General features: G+C 39.4%; 1 protein-coding gene across 1 annotated transcript in view; it reads right to left on the reverse strand.

Moving 5' to 3' along the window:
• The window catches only part of LOC308374290 (NACHT, LRR and PYD domains-containing protein 3-like), a gene marked incomplete at both ends in the record, with an annotated part of 50,501 nt that overhangs the window by 11,727 nt on the left and 15,767 nt on the right, over window positions 1-23,007 (reverse strand). The window contains 5 exons of the mRNA XM_080850028.1: window positions 346-519; window positions 1,587-1,757; window positions 3,725-3,895; window positions 5,466-5,559; window positions 6,793-6,887. Coding sequence (XP_080706154.1) covers window positions 346-519; window positions 1,587-1,757; window positions 3,725-3,895; window positions 5,466-5,559; window positions 6,793-6,887 — 705 coding nt within the window. The remainder of the gene's footprint in view (window positions 1-345; window positions 520-1,586; window positions 1,758-3,724; window positions 3,896-5,465; window positions 5,560-6,792; window positions 6,888-23,007) is intronic.

The following is a 23,007-nucleotide window of genomic DNA, read 5'->3' on the forward strand; positions in this document are numbered from 1 at the left end:
GCTTCGGATGAGACTGATGTCTGACAGCAGAACAGATTGCCATCAGTCCTGGCTACAGAATGTTGTTACTGAGAGAAGATGAGCGGAATAAAAATGCCTGCTGACTGGTGATACTAGCAGGAAATGTGCACCCATGACTTCCTGGAGTTTAGGAAGAGGAGCAACATAAACATCTATGTAGGAATAGAAAGATAATGCACCTCCAGCAGTCCAGACTTGGTGCTCTTAGTGAAAAGACTTTTCTCATCCGCTACATTAAAATCTCCCTCCACACCCCCTGAGCCTTGTTGCCCTCAGCTACTGTTTAAAATGTTAAACACACCCAGGTAAACACCCTGAACTCACCTCAAAGTCTCGAGCTTACAGTTGGGATCCTTCAGTCTGTCTGTGAGCTCTCTGACACCTGAGTCTCCTGGGTGATTGTACCTCAGATCCAGCTGTTCCAGGTAGGAGGTGTTTGATTTGAGGGCAGAGGCCAAGAAAGAACAGCCCTTGTGTGTGATGAGACAACCAGACAGTCTGAAACAAGAGATCATTTTTCAATTATAAAAGAAGGGATATGCATTAAAGGTATGCACTGTATTTATAAATTCAGCCATTTTGTCAGTCAAAATCCCACACATTTATTTATGAAAAACAATGTATTATAAGAGCAGATGAATCAATAACAACATACATAAACTGCCTCAGCAGATGATTAATTTCAAGAGGTTTAAATGAAAAGTGTAAGGAGATTATTATTATTCTACTCAGATGCCTTTTGATTTTTAGAATAAGAAGTAGTGTAAGCAGATATCGGTGTGGTCCTGAATGTGCCATTTCTATCTGTGTGCCTCTGTGTTTCTCAGTGATAAGGATTTAAGTGTTTTGGTTATGTCTCGGAGGTCATAGGGTCATTCTAACTCCTGAATCTAAACCTTTATGTGAAGGCATGCTCTCTCTCCCTTGGTGCGCCTTGTTGTTCTTGATTTTTCTACCATTCCCTGACTGAGGTATCCATTCCTGTGCTATAAAATTACTAGCATATCTTGGCCTCCTTGTGGAACATCTGTGTCCGAGAAATTTTGATTAATTTCAAACAGTTTAATAGACTTTTAATACAAACACAAATGGGACCCTTTGTATCAGTTATTTTTAAACATTTTTACAGTAAAGAATGAAAACACATCAAGAAAATTGATTAAATGTTTTCTGGCTGGCTCTTGATAGGCAGCGATTATAGAAGTGCAAAAGTGTGGTATCCAAGTGCAAAGCAATTCTGACCTACACTGATTGACTGGACATACCATGGGTCAAAGTAATAATAATTATCCCCTGAAGAAATATCACTTTGAGAACCACTCTGAATCAATGTACTGACCATCTACACCCAAGCATTGGAAATCTATGTCAAACCTTATTACACCATTACATCTATATGCAAACAAACAAAATACCAGAAGACATTGGTAGGTGGTAGGAGATGAAGATGGTTTTGTACAGACAGAAGTGTGAGCAGATCATGGGCAGCAAACTAATTTAGCACATGCATCAAAAGCTCCAATCAGGAGTGATAGTAGATCTTAGAATGAAAGTCACACACCAACCTTAATGTCTGTAGTTTACAGTGAGGGCTACTTAGTCCTGCAGAGAGAAGCTGAATACCAGAATCCATCAGGTCATTGTTCGTGAGGTCCAGTTCCGACAGGGACACTGATGACTGCAAAGCAGAGGCTACAGCCTTACAGGATTCCTCTGTTAGCTTACAGTCAGCAAGTCTGCGTAGAGTGAGAGGTTTAGAGACAGTGAGTAGAACATGGCATGGCAGCATAAAAACAATACTGTTCAAAAGTTTAGAATGACACAGACATTGACATTTTAATCATCAAATAAGGAGCTAATGAACGGAAACAGTTACATTGTGCTGTTGACTTGTGGATTATGCTTAAGTAAAAGCCATCTTATTAATGTCTCTTTTCTGTTGTCTTCATTTGCACATTTGGCATTGAGGTAATCCAAAAGTAATGGAAAGTAATCAAGTTAAGATTCTAATTAATATTGTAATACTTGGATTAGGTTAATGAATAACATTTTTAACTGGCAATCAGTAATTGTATCTGTCAGGCTTTTCTCTGTGATTGAACCCGAGTTGCTGGATCTGGGGAACCAGCGCTTAACCCAGTGTGCTAGTGAGGACCCATTTGAAGGATGTTGTTCAGACTTGATTTCTTTATTGTTTAAACAGGGTTACTTCCAAATAGCGGTATTTCAACATATGGAAGGTATTCCAAAAACACAGGTGATATTCCAAAAGCGCAGAGAATACGTCCATATAGGTTTAAGACCAAATTACAGAGGATCAGGAACAGGGCAACAAGGCCATAAACGAAATAATAAACAAACGTGTTACTTTCAGGCTTCTGAACAGTAGCTACAATAGGCAGGCTTCAAAAGGCCCCACACAACTGAAAGCGCCTTGAGAACCGCACCGATGCACATACCTGTATCAGCAGACTAGCTAAAACTAGGGCACCAAAGTGCTTGAGAACCCTGAAACAGGAGACTAGCTAGAGCCTGCTTTAACAAAGTGCTTGAGAGTATTACTTTCATTCTGTACAAGAAACAACCTGATCAGGGTCACAGAGACTAGCCAGGTATTTATGTCCTGGCTAATTAAGGGAAGTGGCAATCACTAAATGCATAACAGGTGAGGACACACAATAGGAAACACGTGAGGGCACACAATCACAACAACGACACATGTGGACACAAATAAGTTTGTTCTTTTGTCCTTTGGCCACCAGAGGCCGTCAACGTTTCATTCGCTGCCCGAACTCTAACAGTATTGGATTACATGTTTAAAATAACCCTCCCAACCCTGCTTAGAGGTCACAGGGTCGCTCTAACTCCTGAGTCTGGATGCAGGGTGACCCATGTGATCAGAGCTCTGTGATTTACAGTATACTCCCCTTTCAACTGATAAAATACTTAAAAAGTCATGTTTGTTCCCTGTCTAGTTAGAGAAACTGGTGAATCTTCATGTGAAGCCATGGTCTCTCTCCCCTGATGCGCATCAGTGTTTCTGATTTTTCTACCGTTGCCTGACTGAGGCCTCCACTCCTGTGGTATAAAATTACTAACATATCTTGGCCACCTAGGGGAGCATCTTTGTCTGAGATATTTGTATTTATTTGAAACAGATTAACAGACTTTTACAACCAACAATAAAAATGGGACACTTTGTAGCAGTTCTATTTAAACATTATAAATGTTCTTACAGTAATGAATGAAAACACATCATTAAAACTGAATACATGTTTTCTGTCTGGCTCTTGATAGGCAGAGATTATACAAGTGCAAAAGTGTGGTATGCAAGTCCACAACAATTCTGACCTACACTGACTGGTATAGCAATAATATGGGGCAAAATAATTATAATTATCAACTGAAGAAATATCACTTTGATTCTTTTTCTTTGAAAATACACTCTCGATCCATTTACTGACCATTTACACACAAGCATTGGAGAATCTGTGTTAAAACTTGATTACACCCTTACAACTACTTAGTGTACCAGGAGACATTGATAGGTGTCAGGAGTGTTCTGTCACTTTCTCCTGAATGCAAATGGTTTTGTACAGACAGAAGTGTGAACAGTGCATGGACAGCACACTAATATAGCACATGCATCAAAATCTCCAATCAGGAGCGATACTACACACTACAAATAAAGTCAAAGACCAACCTTAATGTCTGCAGTTTACAGTGAGGACTACTCATTCCTGCAGATAGAAGCTGAATATCAGAATCCTTCAGGTCATTGTTTATTAGGTCCAGTTCTCTCAGGGAAACCAATGACTGCAGAGCAGAGGCTACAGCCTTATAGGATTCCTCTGTTAGCTTACAGTCAGCAAGTCTGCATAGAGTGAGAGGTAAAGAGACAGAGAGTTGAACATGCTAGCATGACTAAAAACAGCATGGTTCGAAAGTTCAGAATGACACAGACAACTCCAGAATCTCTCAGATCATTCAACAGATCATACTCAGGACAGCAGCAGGCAGTTTGGTGACTGCAGAGCACAGGCCACAATCTCACAGGATTGATCACTGAGTCTTTAACTGAGTCCGAAAGACAATATCATGGTTAGAACACTATAGATCACCTAAATTTCACAGAGCACAAAAATAAGAAAAGTGTAGTTATTCCTAGGTCCCCTCCCTGCATATTTAATTTTCTTTGCAGTATCTGCTAATCATATAGAAAAGTTTAATAGTATGATTCTTTGTGGGGAAACATTTTCTTCTGTTCTTTCAGGAAATTTCACTACATCTTCAGCCTGCAAATCTATCTTCAATTAGTCATTTTAAAGTGAAGAAAACTTTAGAGAACATACCGAAGTTCCTCAATTTTAAACTGAGGATCCTTCAGTGTAGCAAATAGCAGGTTCTTAGCTGATTCTCCAGGATTATTGTTGCTCACATCCAGCTCTTTCACACAGAAGGGGTTTGCCATCAGAGCGAGAGCCAGACAAACATAACCGTCATCTGAGATATGACAATCAGAGAGCCTGAAAGAGAACACACACAGTTTCAGACACATACAGAGAAGGAGGTAGAGAGGGAGAGAGAGAGAGAGAGAGAGAGAGAGAGAGAGAGAGAGAGAGAGAGAGAGATAGATAGAGAGAGAGTTTTGACGAGACATAGTAATCTTGAATATCAAGCCAAGTAAACCTGCATAATACAGTCTGGATCATTTTACATTAGCTTCTGATTCATGATAGCACTGGCAATACTTAAGTATATCAATAACCCCATCCCTTCTGTCTTACTACCGGACAAAAGTGTAGATTGGGCCTATCAAAAAAAGCCAGGCTTGTTGGCAAGGCAGTCAGATTACATACTCAGTGCCGTATTGGAGCTCCATTATTTAATATATGAACAAGAAAAACATTACCACTGGCCAACAGTCCCAGTAATTACACCTGAGGAAGTCAGCAAGTCAACCCCTACACTCTCAACATTCCAGAGCCACAGGGAAAGGCTTATGAAAGAGCAAACTTTCAACCATGTTCACATAAGTACTTTCACACTAGACTTTCAGCATCTCTTCAGCGTCATCTTACTGTAGATCCCTGATGTTCTATTATTGGAAAATAGACTCCTACAGATGACCATCGAGCTGACAATCAAGCACAGCAACACAGTAGCTGAAATGATGATGTTTAATGTTTGCATTACAACTGGGAAAAGTACAAAACTAAATGAAGTAAATGTATTGTTTAAGCAATTCAAATGAAAACATTTTTAAGATTAGTACACTTCCGTTATCCTGCCATTCACATACTTAACCTGAAAAAAACACACACTATAAACTCAATACAGCCTCACTGTTTTTTTTCCATTTGAATGCTTAAGTGGTGATGTGTGATACAGAACTATGCTGATATTGTTCATGTTATCAGTAATCATGATAGTGTAAGACCAACCTTAATGTCTGCAGTTTACAGTAAGGACTAGACAGTCCTTTAGAAAGAAGCTGAACTCCAGAATCTTGCAGGTCATTGTTGCCCAGGTCAAGCTCTAGCAGGGGGTTTGCGAACTGCAGAAATGAGGCCACAACCTTACAGGACTCATGTGTGAGTTTACAGCCTTTAAGTCTAAAAGACAGTGAGAAAAATAAATGTTTTAAATAGGTGCGTGTCGGAAATATAGATAAGACACTCTTAAATAAAATTCACATGAGAAAGTAAATAGAGATAATGACAGTGAGTCTGCTGATGAAAACAATGTAGTTGATTAAATACTAAAAGCACTGTTTTTAATCCAATACACTTCAATTAAAGAAAAAAAACTTTGTTGGTACACCTGGAATGTTTCCATTGTGTTTGACTTTAATCGGTAAATTGTCTGGATGCAGGGTGGCCCATTTAATCCGAGCTCTGTGATGTCATACTCCAACCCTTTCAACTGATAAAATACTTTTAAAGTCATGTTTGTTCCCTGTCTAGTTACAGAACTGGTGATTCTTTATCTGGTGATACTCTCTCTCCCTTCATGCGCCTTATTGTTTTGGATTTTCTAACGTGGCCTGACTGAGGTCTCCACTCCTGTGGTACAAAATTACTAACATATCTTGACCCCCTTGGGGGAACTCTGTGTCCGGGAAATTTTCATTCATTCCAAACGGGTTTATAGACTTTTAATGCAAATAATACAAATGGGACACTTTTCTATCAGTTCTGCTTGAGCACTACAAATGTTCTTACAGTAAAGAATGAAAAAACATCATGAAAACTGATAACATGTTTTCTGGCTGGCTCTTGATAGGCAGCTTTTAAAGAAGTGCAAAAGTGTGGTATCCAAATCCACAACAACTCTGACCTACACTGATTGACTGGTCAATCCATACCGTGGGTCAAACTAATTATAATTATCCCCTGAAAAAATATCACTTTGGTTCTTATTCTTTGAGAATACACTCTGAATCTATATACTGACCATCTACAAACAAGCATTTGAGAATATATGTCAAAACTTCATTACACCATTACATCTACTTAGTGTACCAGGAGACATTGATAGGTGCCAGGAATGTTCTGTCACTATCTCCAAAATGCAGATGGTTTTGTAGAGACAGAAGTGTGAACAGTTCATGGGCAGCAAACTAATCTAGCACATCCATCAAAAGCTCCAATCAGGAGTGATACTAGATACTACAATGAAAGTCAAACACCAACCTTAATGTCTGTAGTTTAGAGTGAGGTCTACTTAGTCCTGCAGAGAAAAGCTGAAAACCAGAATCCTTAATTGCACTGTTTGTGAGGTCCAGTTCTGTCAGGGACACCAATGACTGCAGTGCAGAGGCTACAGCCTTACAAGATTCCTCTGTTAGCTTACAGTGAGCAAGTCTGCGTAGAGTGAGAGGTATAGAGACAGTGAGTAGAACATGGCATGGTAGCCTGATGAAAAACAATACTGTTCAAAAGTTTAGAATCACACAGACATTGACATTTTAACAATCAAATAAGGAGCAAAATGAACTTAACAGTTCATGGACAGCAAACTAATCTAACACATGCCTATGCTTTGTAAACAAAGATGTTGTGCATTTTTATTGTAGGTCTAGAGGCTGAATAGACATAATGAAAAGCAGATTTTTCCTAAAAAAAAAACACTTATCACAGGGCAGGTTTAATTCTTAAATCTTGGTTACCTATTTTTTTTTTCAAGGTTACATTGTGCTGTTGACTTCATCTTATTGATGACTTTTCTGTTGTCTTCATTTGCACATTTGGCATTGAGGTAATCCAAAAGTAATGGAAAGTAATCAAGTTAAATTACTTTAATATTGTGATACTCGGATTAGGTTACTGAATAACATTTTTAACTGGCAATCAGTAATTGTATCTGTCAGGCTTTTCTCTGTGATTGAACCCGAGTTGCTGGATCTGGGTAACCAGCGCTTAGCCCAGTGTGCTAGTGAGGACCCATTTGAAGGATGTTGTTACGACTTGATTTCTTTATTGTTTAAACAGGGTTACTTCCAAATAGCGGTATTTCAACACATGGAAGGTATTCCAAAAACACAGGTGATATTCCAAAAGCGCAGAGAATACGTCCATTTAGGTTTAAGACCAAATTACAGAGGATCAGGAACAGGGCAAAAAGGCCATAAACTAAATAATAAACAAACGTGTTACTTTCAGGCTTTTGAACAGTAGCTACAATAGGCAGGCTTCAAAAGGCCCCACACAACTGAAAGCGCCTTGAGAACCGCACCAATGCACATACCTGTATCAGCAGACTAGCTAAAACTAGGGCACCAAAGTGCTTGAGAACCCTGAAACAGGAGGCTAGCTAGAGCCTGCTTTAACAAAGTGCTTGAGAGCATTACTTGCATTCTGTACAAGAAACAAGCTGATCATGGTCACAGAGACTAGCCAGGTATTTATGTCCTGGCTAATTAAGGGAAGTGGCAATCACCAAATGCATAACAGGTGAGGACACACAATAGGAAACACGTGAGGGCACACAATCACAACAACGACACATGTGGACACAAATAAGTTTGTTCTTTTGTCCTTTGGCCACCAGAGGCCGTCAACATTTAATTCGCTGCCCGAACTCTAACAGTATTGGATTACATGTTTAAAATAACCCTCCCAACCCTGCTTAGAGGTCACAGGGTCGCTCTAACTCCTGAGTCTGGATGCAGGGTGACCCATGTGATCAGAGCTCTGTGATTTACAGTATACTCCCCTTTCAACTGATAAAATACTTAAAAAGTCATGTTTGTTCCCTGTCTAGTTAGAGAAACTGGTGAATCTTCATGTGAAGCCATGGTCTCTCTCCCCTGATGCGCATCAGTGTTTCTGATTTTTCTACCGTTGCCTGACTGAGGCCTCCACTCCTGTGGTATAAAATTACTAACATATCTTGGCCACCTAGGGGAGCATCTTTGTCTGAGATATTTGTATTTATTTGAAACAGATTAACAGACTTTTACAACCAACAATAAAAATGGGACACTTTGTAGCAGTTCTATTTAAACATTATAAATGTTCTTACAGTAATGAATGAAAACACATCATGAAAACTGAATACATGTTTTCTGTCTGGCTCTTAGGCAGAGATTGTACAAGTGCAAAAGTGTGGTATGCAAGTCCACAACAATTCTGACCTACACTGACTGGTATAGTAATAATATGGGGCAGGATAATTATAATTATCAACTGAAGAAATATCACTTTGATTCTTTTTCTTTGAAAATACACTCTCGATCCATTTACTGACCATGTACACACAAGCATTGGAGAATCTGTGTTAAAAATTAATTACACCCTTACAACTACTTAGTGTACCAGGAGACATTGATAGGTGTCAGGAGTGTTCTGTCACTTTCTCCTGAATGCAAATGGTTTTGTACAGACAGAAGTGTGGACAGTGCATGGACAGCACACTTATATAGCACATGCATCAAAATCTCCAATCAGGAGCAATACTACACACTACAAATAAAGTCAAACACCAACCTTAATATCTGTAGTTTACAGTGAGGGCTACTCATTCCTGCAGATAGAAGCTGAATATCAGAATCCTTCAGGTCATTGTTTGTTAGGTCCAGTTCTCTCAGGGAAACCAATGACTGCAGAGCAGAGGCTACAGCCTTATAGGATTCCTCTGTTAGCTTACAGTCAGCAAGTCTGCATAGAGTGAGAGGTAAAGAGACAGAGAGTTGAACATGGTAGCATGACTAAAAACAGCATGGTTCGAAAGTTCAGAATGACACAGACAACTCCAGAATCTCTCAGATCATTCAACAGATCATACTCAGGACAGCAGCAGGCAGTTTGGTGACTGCAGAGCACAGGCCACAATCTCACAGGATTGATCACTGAGTCTTTAACCAGCTAGTCCGAAAGACAATATCATGGTTAGAACACTATAGATCACCTAAATTTCACAGAGCACAAAAATAAGAAAATTGTAGCTATTCCTAGGTCCCCTCCCTGCATATTTAATTTTCTTTGCAGTATCTGCTAATCATATAGAAAAGTTTAATAGTATGATTCTTTGTGGGGAAACATTTTCTTCTGTTCTTTCAGGAAATTTCACTACATCTTCAGCCTGCAAATCTATCTTCAATTAGTCATTTTAAAGTGAAGAAAACTTTAGAGAACATACCGAAGTTCCTCAATTTTAAACTGAGGATCCTTCAGTGTAGCAAATAGCAGGTTCTTAGCTGATTCTCCAGGATTATTGTTGCTCACATCCAGCTCTTTCACACAGAAGGGGTTTGCCATCAGAGCGAGAGCCAGACAAACATAACCGTCATCTGAGATATGACAATCAGAGAGCCTGAAAGAGAACACACACAGTTTCAGACACATACAGAGAAGGAGGTAGAGAGGGAGAGAGAGAGAGAGAGAGAGAGAGAGAGAGAGAGAGAGAGAGAGAGAGAGAGAGAGAGAGAGATAGATAGAGAGAGAGAGAGTTTTGACGAGACATAGTAATCTTGAATATCAAGCCAAGTAAACCTGCATAATACAGTCTGGATCATTTTACATTAGCTTCTGATTCATGATAGCAATGGCAATACTTAAGTATATCAATAACCCCATCCCTTCTGTCTTACTACCGGACAAAAGTGTAGATTTGGGCCTATCAAAAAAAGCCAGGCTTGTTGGCAAGGCAGTCAGATTACATACTCAGTGCCGTATTGGAGCTCCATTATTTAATATATGAACAAGAAAAACATTACCACTGGCCAACAGTCCCAGTAATTACACCTGAGGAAGTCAGCAAGTCAACCCCTACACTCTCAACATTCCAGAGCCACAGGGAAAGGCTTATGAAAGAGCAAACTTTCAACCATGTTCACATAAGTACTTTCACACTAGACTTTCAGCATCTCTTCAGCGTCATCTAACTGTAGATCCCTGATGTTCTATTATTGGAAAATAGACTCCTACAGATGACCATCGAGCTGACAATCAAGCACAGCAACACAGTAGCTGAAATGATGATGTTTAATGTTTGCATTACAACTGGGAAAAGTACAAAACTAAATGAAGTAAATGTATTGTTTAAGCAATTCAAATGAAAACATTTTTAAGATTAGTACACTTCCGTTATCCTGCCATTCACATACTTAACCTGAAAAAAAACACACACTATAAACTCAATACAGCCTCACTGTTTTTTTTCCCATTTGAATGCTTAAGTGGTGATGTGTGATACAGAACTATGCTGATATTGTTCATGTTATCAGTAATCATGATAGTGTAAGACCAACCTTAATGTCTGCAGTTTACAGTAAGGACTAGACAGTCCTTTAGAAAGAAGCTGAACTCCAGAATCTTGCAGGTAATTGTTGCCCAGGTCAAGCTCTAGCAGGGGGTTTGCGAACTGCAGAAATGAGGCCACAACCTTACAGGACTCATGTGTGAGTTTACAGCCTTTAAGTCTAAAAGACAGTGAGAAAAATAAATGTTTTAAATAGGTGCGTGTCGGAAATATAGATAAGACACTCTTAAATAAAATTCACATGAGAAAGTAAATAGAGATAATGACAGTGAGTCTGCTGATGAAAACAATGTAGTTGATTAAATACTAAAAGCACTGTTTTTAATCCAATACACTTCAATTAACTTGTTAATTCAGAAGGGTATTTTGGACAATTTCCGCCTATATTGCACTGTTTCATTTAAAACTTGAATATCTATGGTTCTACACATTGCAGAATAACCATTTATGGCTTAAATTAAAGAAGACACTTGGCCCATCAACTTCAAACAGTTAAAGTGTTTTATTATGTAATTTTAGTTTACATTTCAGAGCAACCAAACTAAAATATTTGTCAGAAAAACATAAAAACGCCTACTGTTTTTTATATGTTACAGTGTAGAAATGGGTTTGGAATGTCATGGGAAACAAATATTTACATTTCCCGATGCAACAACATGTTGACAGTGTGTGAAAAAAAATTGAAGCAGATAGACAAAAGTTCACAAATGTTACACATCAGTTTCCATATGGTGTCTTTAGACGTCTCCAAGTGTCTCTCAACCTCTCCAACATCACCAAATATACCAAATACAAAAGCAAGTACTTTTCAATGAATATCAAGCAGTCATACTGTTTTCTTGCATTGTGTACTACAACAAAACATTCTGATCTCATTTCAGTGTAATATTTTGTAATTTATTGTGAAAACACATATGGTGGTCTCCAAAACATACCCAAAAACCTATCCAAAGTGTGTGGAGATGGTTTTGGGGGGTGAAGGTGGTGTGTGGACGTGGTTTGGTGGGTGTGTAGATGCTGTGAAGGGGGTGTAGAGGGTTGTGGAGGTGGTTTGGGGGGTGTGGAGATGGTGTAGATGCTGTGGAGGGGGTGGAGATGGTGTAGAGGGTTGTGGAGATGTGTAGGTGATGTGTGTAGGTGGTTATGGGGGTGGTGGAGAGGTTGGAGATGGTGTAGAGGGTTGTGGAGGTTGTTTTGGGAGGTGTGGAGATGGTGTTGATGCTGTGGAGGGGGTTGGAGATGGTGTAGAGGGTTGTGGAGATGGTTTGGGGGGTGGTGGAGATGGTGTAGATGCTGTGGAGGGGGTGGAGATGGGTAGGTGGTGTGTGGAGGTGGATTGGGGGGTGGTGGAGAGGTTGTAGATGGTGTAGAGGGGAGATGGAGATGGTGTAGATGCTGTGGAGGGGGTGGAGATGGTTTGGGGGGTGATGGAGATGCTGTGGAGGGGGCAGAGATGGGTAGGTGGTGTGTGGAGTCGGTTTGGGGGGTGGTGGAGAGGTTGGAGATGGTGTAGAGGGTTGTGGAGATGGTTTGGGGGGTGGTGGAGATGGTGTAGATGGCCCTTGTCTTCCTTGGTGCTGAAGGAGGGCTTGAAGGACCTGGCAGGTCAGAAGAGCTGAGGGGTGCTGGCGGAGGGGAGCTGACAGATTTATTTCCCGCAGGGTCATCTCTGGAAAAAATAAACCAATTGGCAAATGTTACACAAACAACCGTGCAAACAAAAATACTGAGCAAGCATAACTGTAAAATATAATTGTAAAATAACAAATCACAATATGCAACTCAAAATAAGAAACATGCAGACATAGAGAGTTTCCAACAGGAGAATAACAATATTCAGTTATATTAGTATATCAGCATTTATATTCTCACACAAGAAATACTATGTAAACAGCAAACAGATTAGAACAGGAAAACATCTACGTGTGAGGAAGACTACATCCTGGCTGGATAGCCAGCTAGCATGCTTGCTAAAATTCTTCCTAGCTTATTCGGCAGAATATGAATATATAACAACTTATCAAATATCATGATTGATAATCGAACTCAAACAGCATATGGTACATATTAAAATAAAGATAGCTGGATACTTTATTAATTCTGAGGGAAATTTAGGAAAAATACTGTTTGACCAAGTGAAAACGCACTGCATCGTGGCTGCATCCACATTGCTGTTTACCTAGCTAGCATGCATGCTAAAATTCTTGCTAGCCAGAATATGAATATAATGAATATAAACTCTTATCAAATATCATGATTGATATTCGAACTCAAACAGCATATGGTACATATTAAAATATAGATAGCTGGATACTTCATTAATCCCGAGGGAAATTTAGGAAATATGTACATCTTGACCAAGTGAAAAAGCACTGGTGCTGAACAGTATGCGTAGCCTAAACCTACACGTATCTGACGTTAGCAGATTAGCAGGAGGCTTGGTTGCATTCTTGCTTTTTAGCAAGATAATACTTGGTAATAATATTGGGGAAACATACTGAAATGCATGCTAATAGTATAAGTATAATACACAGCCATAAATGCAGAAATGTACTTACATGTCAAGGACAGGATCCAGTCTTTCATCCAAATGTATCTCCTCCTCAGAATCCAAGCTTGCACCATCTGAGCATTCATCCAAATCAAGGTATAAATCCTCGTCATCGCTGTTAAAAACCATCTCTAAGACTTGTTGCCGTTTATATCTCTCCATTTTTACAGATGGATTTAATAGTATAACAAACGAAAGACTCAAAACTCGTGCGTTATCAGATGGGACTGAAAAGCGCTGAGTTGCGCGCGTGACGCACGCTGAGATATATTGAGAGGTGGCAGTTACGCTCAATCCAATCAGGCCTCTGCATTATTCAAACACAGACAATATGCACATCGTTTTAAACCTGACAATGAGTACTATTGGTTGAAATAGGTGTCAATCAGTTTCCAACGAGTTGATACGAATAACAACCATTTTCGTGAAACCGGAAGTCGTGCATTAGCTCACCGATGATCGGTAGTAAACATGAAAATGAACGTAGAACAAGGAATAAAACTTTACTCTGGCCCAAAAAAACTACACAGTTTTGTAAAAGAGATATATGGCTTTGATTATAAAGGTATATTTAGGTAAAAAAAAGACGTATCATAGCCTCAAGGAGTTCGAGAAGATTGAGATCATATTAAATTGAAAATGACAATGCGTTTTGTGCTGTGATGTGAGTACATAAATAAACTACAATAATATCCTCAGTTAAACTATTCAGTGTCATAATTTAGTTGTTTGGATAGATAACGATTGTTTCATGGCAGAAAATACGACATTTTGGCAAAGATAGTATGTTTTAATGGACAATTAGTTTGACAAGACGTCAGGAGGGGGGGAAACTGCAGGGGGCACATCACGTTTTTCTGATTTTTTTTTTCCAATGAACTGTTGGACACAGGCATTTGATATTACGTGTGCTTGTGGCAGTATTAGTGCTTACTCAGAAAAGACATCTGTTTATAGTGAAATGTTTTTTATTTTTGTGGCTACATACACTAATTAAATTGTTATCAGCTCCGGGGCGCCGCCGCTTCCACCAGGGGGCGCTTCAGAGGTAACAGGTTAAAGAAGGGTTAAAACTTTGTTGGTACACCTGGAATGTTTCAATTGTGTTTGACTTTAATCGGTAAATTGTCTGGATGCAGGGTGGCCCATTTGATCTGAGCTCTGTGATGTCATACTCCAACCCTTTCAACTGATAAAATACTTTTAAAGTCATGTTTGTTCCCTGTCTAGTTACAGAACTGGTGATTCTTTATCTGGTGATACTCTCTCTCCCTTCATGCGCCTTATTGTTTTGGATTTTCTAACGTGGCCTGACTGAGGTCTCCACTCCTGTGGTACAAAATTACTAACATATCTTGACCCCCTTGGGGGAACTCTGTGTCCGGGAAATTTTCATTCATTCCAAACGGGTTTATAGACTTTTAATGCAAATAATACAAATGGGACACTTTTCTATCAGTTCTGCTTGAGCACTACAAATGTTCTTACAGTAAAGAATGAAAAAACATCATGAAAACTGATAACATGTTTTCTGGCTGGCTCTTGATAGGCAGCTTTTAAAGAAGTGCAAAAGTGTGGTATCCAAATCCACAACAACTCTGACCTACACTGATTGACTGGTCAATCCATACCGTGGGTCAAACTAATTATAATTATCCCCTGAAAAAATATCACTTTGGTTCTTATTCTTTGAGAATACACTCTGAATCTATATACTGACCATCTACAAACAAGCATTTGAGAATATATGTCAAAACTTCATTACACCATTACATCTACTTAGTGTACCAGGAGACATTGATAGGTGCCAGGAATGTTCTGTCACTATCTCCAAAATGCAGATGGTTTTGTAGAGACAGAAGTGTGAACAGTTCATGGGCAGCAAACTAATCTAGCACATCCATCAAAAGCTCCAATCAGGAGTGATACTAGATACTACAATGAAAGTCAAACACCAACCTTAATGTCTGTAGTTTAGAGTGAGGTCTACTTAGTCCTGCAGAGAGAAGCTGAAAACCAGAATCCTTAATTGCACTGTTTGTGAGGTCCAGTTCTGTCAGGGACACCAATGACTGCAGTGCAGAGGCTACAGCCTTACAAGATTCCTCTGTTAGCTTACAGTGAGCAAGTCTGCGTAGAGTGAGAGGTATAGAGACAGTGAGTAGAACATGGCATGGTAGCCTGATGAAAAACAATACTGTTCAAAAGTTTAGAATCACACAGACATTGACATTTTAACAATCAAATAAGGAGCAAAATGAACTTGTTCAGATGAACAGTTCGTGGATGAAAATGAACAGTTCATGGACAGCAAACTAATCTAACACATGCCTATGCTTTGTAAACAAAGATGTTGTGCATTTTTATTGTAGGTCTAGAGGCTGAATAGACATGATGAAAAGCAGATTTTTCCTAAAAAAAAAACACTTATCACAGGGCAGGTTTAATTCTTAAATCTTGGTTACCTATTTTTTTTTTTCAAGGTTACATTGTGCTGTTGACTTCATCTTATTGATGACTTTTCTGTTGTCTTCATTTGCACATTTGGCATTGAGGTAATCCAAAAGTAATGGAAAGTAATCAAGTTAAATTACTTTAATATTGTGATACTCGGATTAGGTTACTGAATAACATTTTTAACTGGCAATCAGTAATTGTATCTGTCAGGCTTTTCTCTGTGATTGAACCCGAGTTGCTGGATCTGGGTAACCAGCGCTTAGCCCAGTGTGCTAGTGAGGACCCATTTGAAGGATGTTGTTACGACTTGATTTCTTTATTGTTTAAACAGGGTTACTTCCAAATAGCGGTATTTCAACACATGGAAGGTATTCCAAAAACACAGGTGATATTCCAAAAGCGCAGAGAATACGTCCATTTAGGTTTAAGACCAAATTACAGAGGATCAGGAACAGGGCAAAAAGGCCATAAACTAAATAATAAACAAACGTGTTACTTTCAGGCTTTTGAACAGTAGCTACAATAGGCAGGCTTCAAAAGGCCCCACACAACTGAAAGAGCCTTGAGAACCGCACCAATGCACATACCTGTATCAGCAGATTAGCTAAAACTAGGGCACCAAAGTGCTTGAGAACCCTGAAACAGGAGGCTAGCTAGAGCCTGCTTTAACAAAGTGCTTGAGAGCATTACTTGCATTCTGTACAAGAAACAACCTGATCAGGGTCACAGAGACTAGCCAGGTATTTATGTCCTGGCTAATTAAGGGAAGTGGCAATCACCAAATGCATAACAGGTGAGTAGACACAAAAGGAAACACGTGAGGGCACACAATCACAACAACGACACATGTGGACACAAATAAGTTTGTTCTTTTGTCCTTTGGCCACCAGAGGCCGTCAACGTTTCATTCGCTGCCCGAACTCTAACAGTATCGGATTACATGTTTAAAATCACCCTCCCAACCCTGCTTAGAGGTCACAAGGTCGCTCTAACTCCTGAGTCTGGATGCAGGGTGACCCATGTGATCAGAGCTCTGTGATTTACAGTATACTCCCCTTTCAACTGATAAAATACTTAAAAAGTCATGTTTGTTCCCTGTCTAGTTAGAGAAACTGGTGAATCTTCATGTGAAGCCATGGTCTCTCTCCCCTGATGCGCATCAGTGTTTCTGATTTTTCTACCGTTGCCTGACTGAGGCCTCCACTCCTGTGGTATAAAATTACTAACATATCTTGGCCACCTAGGGGAGCATCTTTGTCTGAGATATTTGTATTTATTTGAAACAGATTAACAGACTTTTACAACCAACAATAAAAATGGGACACTTTGTATCAGTTCTATTTAAACATTATAAATGTTCTTACAGTAATGAATGAAAACACATCATGAAAACTGAATACATGTTTTCTGTCTGGTTCTTGATAGGCAGAGATTATACAAGTGCAAAAGTGTGGTATGCAAGTCCACAACAATTCTTACCTACACTGACTGGTATAGCAATAATATGGGGCAAAATAATTATAAATATGAAATATCACTTTGATTCTTTTTCTTTGAAAATACACTCTCGATCCATTTACTGACCATGTACACACAAGCATTGGAGAATCTGTGTTAAAACTTAATTACACCCTTGCAACTACTTAGTGTACCAGGAGACATTGATAGGTGTCAGGAGTGTTCTGTCACTTTCTCCAACATGCAAATGGTTTTGTACAGACAGAAGGGTGAACAGTGCATGGACAGCACACTAATATAGCACATGCATCAAAATCTCCAATCAGGAGCGATACTACATACTACAAATAAAGTCAAACACCAATCTACGTTCGCAAATTAACGCACGGTGTTTTTGCACATTTTACTTGGTATTTATCAAACCAGATCTGCGCTGGGCAAACTGTGTTTACTCCGCCCTATATAGGGCCTGATTTACTAACATTACGACCGCTGCTTACACTGCGTTCGCACATTAACGCACAGTGTTTTTCCGCATTTTCCGTGGTATTTATTTAGGAAGAGAAAATTAAGCTTCAGCGCAGTGGAGATAGATATATTGGTTCACGTTCGCTCAATCACTGGACCTGATTCAATGTGTGCACTGCTATATTGTTGTTCTGCCCGCCATCACCTACAGCAAGAAGTTTAAAAGAACACGATTATAAAGAATATGCCATTGGTGGCATTAATGCATAAACTGTCTATTATAACAATATAGATGTGTACATGGCGAGATTAATCATTTCTACAAGGGACATGGGTTCACTACAATATATATGGACGTGGGTGCAATCAATGGTTCATATTACGTTCGGAAAGTTTGCGATTTAAAAAAAAGTCCTGTTTGATGTCTATAATTTCAGCTGTGGCAGTGGGGAAATGTATTGACCAGTGCGCCATAGCAATGATTCGAGTACCTGTGTGAATATTTGTGAAGGCTGAGATATATCAACTGCTGATACTATAACTGTTTGAAATGATCCGGTGCCAATATTTGCAATGTTTACCAACTGATTGAATGGAATGTGATCTCCGGTTGGAGGGTTAGATGTCGTCTCTGATCTGGTTCAGTAATTGAAGTATTGCGTGGCTGATTAACCTGTACCGTCTAATGATTTGTCGTTCATTTAACTGACAATATGTTATACGAGTTGAAAAAAATATTTCTGTGAGCTGTCTCTGTCTTCTTTCTTTGCGTTTCTCTTATCACTGCTGCCATATCAACGTTTTCAGACTCAATGAAAATGCGCTTCCTGGTTAAGACGTGCTTTTATGAGGCGGAGAATTAGCGCGCAAATCGGAGATGTGCGCTTGCCAGGCAGTTTAGTAAATACCCCGCAATACATCATTAGGCGCACTTATCTTCGCTCCTCCCAAATTTTGCGCATGTTTCCACCCACCTTTTTGTTTCCTCCCCGTCCACACCAACAAAGCGTTAATATGCGCTGCGCCCACCTAGTAAATACCGTTTTATGTTTACGACCGCTATTTTACGCCAGAAATGGGCGCAATCCTGTTAGTAAATCAGGCCCTTAATGTCTGTAGTTTACAGTGAGGGCTACTCATTCCTGCAGATAGAAGCTGAATATCAGAATCCTTCAGGTCATTGTTTATTAGGTCCAGTTCTCTCAGGGAAACCAATGACTGCAGAGCAGAGGCTACAGCCTTATAGGATTCCTCTGTTAGCTTACAGTCAGCAAGTCTGCATAGAGTGAGAGGTAAAGAGACAGAGAGTTGAACATGCTAGCATGACTAAAAACAGCATGGTTCGAAAGTTCAGAATGACACAGACAACTCCAGAATCTCTCAGATCATTCAACAGATCATACTCAGGACAGCAGCAGGCAGTTTGGTGACTGCAGAGCACAGGCCACAATCTCACAGGATTGATCACTGAGTCTTTAACCAGCTAGTCCAATATCATGGTCAGAACACTATAGATCAGTGGTTCCCAAACTTTTCTGGCTCACGGCACCCCTAAACATATCTCTCTCCATCCAAGGCACCCCTATTTTTTTAAATATATTTTTTTAAACTTTTTTCTCTCAACCTCCCTTGTATCATATTTGAACTTTATGCCATTTGATTTAACCTTGTGATATGTTGAATAGGCTATAACTGCTTTTATGTATTACTATAGGCATTACATTGAGAAGGTGAGGTTTATCTAATTTGTGTTATATTCAAACGAACCACTCTCTTTAATTCAACTAATTTAATAGAACTTTTGAATGAATAGTGAACAGAATATGAACAGACAACGTCTGTCCCTCTCACAACTATATCACAGCCAAAATACTTATTGGTAATAATCGTGAAATTAGCTGTCAGTAACAAAATATATCAGGAACAAACCTTCAATATAAAGTTCACAAAAATATAGTTATACTCGTCTCCACAGACAACTTATCAACTTAATGGGACACATGTGACTGTCTCTTACTGCAGAGTTTGTTAATGCGAGGAGGGATTGTTAACAGTGCAACACGGAGGTCATCACCATCAGTGGACTCGTCTATTTGAATCGCAAATTTTCCCCTTAGCCGTAGTTCATTCAGTACAGATTCCATGTCCTCCGACATATATGCGATGTTTGATCAGAGAGGGTGATATTTTTCTATTTCTTTAGCATTTTTCTATTTCTCTAGCATTACATTCACCATTTTTTTGCAGGCTGGTAATATGAACGATTCTGCGTGTGTGGATTTTTAGATTTAGCAAGCAACTCGGCAACTCAAAAAACTAGCCTTTTGTCCCTTCTCAGACACACGCACGATAGAAAGCATACGTTCGCTCTGTGTGGTATTCTGTGTTTTAAGTTTTTTGCAATATTCAATGTCTATTCTGGTGTGCCGGGTGCTTGGTCCCCAGGTGCCTTGGCAACCTGGGCACCGTGGCTGCATTAGCCAACGTCTCCCTGCAGACCAGGCAGGCATACTGGTGTAGGGCAAGTTACCTCGCCAAACCAGGTGAACCCGTATACATTGCGCCTACCTGCACTCCTCCACATGCTGTCAATACGGAATAACGAACGAAGTCAACGAAAGAACCGTTGACATTACGCCCTGAATCAACTGTAAACTGTAGCCTATTGTTGTTTGTGCTGCAAATCCAATTCTAATTGATATACTAACAATACAATTCATTTTTAAATTGATATTATGTTTTTTTTCATGTCATTAAATGGTCAATCCTTGGCCATTCCGCGGCACCCCTGAGCATGCGTCACATCACCCAAGGGTGTCGCGGCACCCACTTTGAAAACCCCTGCTATAGATCAACTAAATTTCACAGAGCACAAAAATAAGAAAAGTGTAGTTATTCCTAGGTCCCCTCCCTGCATATTTAATTTTCTGTGCAGTATCTGCTAATCATTCATTCAATAGTATGATTCTGTGTGGGGAAACATTTTCTTCTGTTCTTTCAGGAAATTTCATTACATCTTCAGCCTGAAAATCTATCTTCAATTAGTCATTTTAAAGTGAAGAAAACTTTAGAGAACATACCGAAGTTCCTCAATTTTAAACTGAGGATCCTTCAGTGTAGCAAATAGCAGGTTCTTAGCTGATTCTCCAGGATTATTGTTGCTCACATCCAGCTCTTTCACACAGAAGGGGTTTGCCATCAGAGCGAGAGCCAGACAAACATAACCGTCATCTGAGATATGACAATCAGAGAGCCTGAAAGAGAACACACACAGTTTCAGACACATACAGAGAAGGAGGTAGAGAGAGAGAGAGAGAGAGAGAGAGAGAGAGAGAGAGAGAAAGATAGAGAGAGAGTTTTGACGAGACAGTAATCTTGAATATCAAGCCAAGTAAACCTGCAGAATACAGTCTGGGTCATTTTACATTAGCTTCTGATTCATGACAGCACTGGCAATCATTAAGTATATCAATAACCCCATCCCTTCTGTCTTACTACCGGACAAAAGTGTAGATTTGGGCCTATCAAAAAAAGCCAGGCTTGTTGGCAAGGCAGTCAGATTACATACTCAGAGCCGTATTGGAGCTCCATTATTTAAAATATGAACAAGAAAGACATTACCACTGGCCAACAGTCCCAGTAATTACACCTGAGGAAGTCAGCAAGTCAACCCCTACACTCTCAACATTCCAGAGCCACAGGGAAAGGCTTATGAAAGAGCAAACTGTCAACCATGTTCACATAAGTACTTTCACACTAGACTTTCAGCATCTCTTCAGCGTCATCTAACTGTAGATCCCTGATGTTCTATTATTGGAAAATAGACTCCTACAGATGACCATCGAGCTGACAATCAAGCACAGCAACACAGTAGCTGAAATGATGATGTTTAATGTTTGCATCACAACTGGGAAAAGTACAAAACTAAATGAAGTAAATGTATTGTTTAAGCAATTCAAATGAAAACATTTTTAAGATTAGTACACTTCCGTTATCCTGCCATTCACATACTTAACCTGAAAAAAACACACACTATAAACTCAATACAGCCTCACTGTTTTTTTTCCATTTAAATGCTTAAGTGGTGATGTGTGATACAGAACTATGCTGATATTGTTCATGTTATCAGCAATCATGATAGTGTAAGACCAACCTTAATGTCTGCAGTTTACAGTAAGGACTAGACAGTCCTTTAGAAAGAAGCTGAACTCCAGCATCTTTCAGGTCATTGTTGCCCAGGTCAAGCTCTAGCAGGGGGTTTGCGAACTGCAGAAATGAGGCCACAACCTTACAGGACTCATGTGTGAGTTTACAGCCTTTAAGTCTAAAAGACAGTGAGAAAAATAAATGTTTTAAATAGGTGCGTGTTGGAAATATAGATAAGACACTCTTTAATGAAATTCACATGAGAAAGTAAATAGAGATAATGACAGTGAGAGTCTGTTGATGAAAACAATGTAGTTGATTAAATACTAAAAGCACTGTTTTGAATCCAATAAACTTCAATTAAAGGAAGGTTTACACTTTGTGGGGAAATCTGGAATGTTTCCATTGTGTTTGACTTTAATTGGTAACTTGTCTGGATGCAGGGTGGCCCATGTGATCCGAGCTCTGTGATGTCAAACTCCAACCCTTTCAACTGATAAAATACTTTAAAAGTCATGTTTGTTCCCTGTCTAGTTTCAGAACTGGTGATTCTTTATCTGGTGATACTCTCTCTCCCTTGATGCGCCTTATTGTTTTGGATTTTCTAACGTGGCCTGACTGAGGTCTCCACTCCTGTGGTACAAAATTACTAACATATATTGCCCCCCTTGGGGGAACTCTGTGTCCGGGAAATTTTCATTCATTCCAAACGGGTTTATAGACTTTGAATGCAAATAATACAAATGGGACACTTTTCTATCAGTTCTGCTTGAGCACTACAAATGTTCTTACAGTAAAGAATGAAAAAACATCATGAAAACTGATAACATGTTTTCTGGCTGGCTCTTGATAGGCAGCTTTTAAAGAAGTGCAAAAGTGTGGTATCCGAATCCACAACAATTCTGACCTACACTGATTGACTGGTAAATCCATACCGTGGGTCAAAATAATTATAATTATCCCCTGAAGAAATATCACTTTGGTTCTTATTCTTTGAAAATACACTCTGAATCTATATACTGACCATCTACAAACAAGCATTTGAGAATATGTGTCAAAACTTCATTACACCATTACATCTACTTAGTGTACCAGGAGACATTGATAGGTGTCAGGACTGTTCTGTCACTTTCTACAAAATG

The sequence above is a fragment of the Sprattus sprattus genome (genome assembly GCF_963457725.1).
Source record: "Sprattus sprattus genome assembly, chromosome: 1".
Taxonomy (NCBI): domain Eukaryota; kingdom Metazoa; phylum Chordata; class Actinopteri; order Clupeiformes; family Clupeidae; genus Sprattus; species Sprattus sprattus.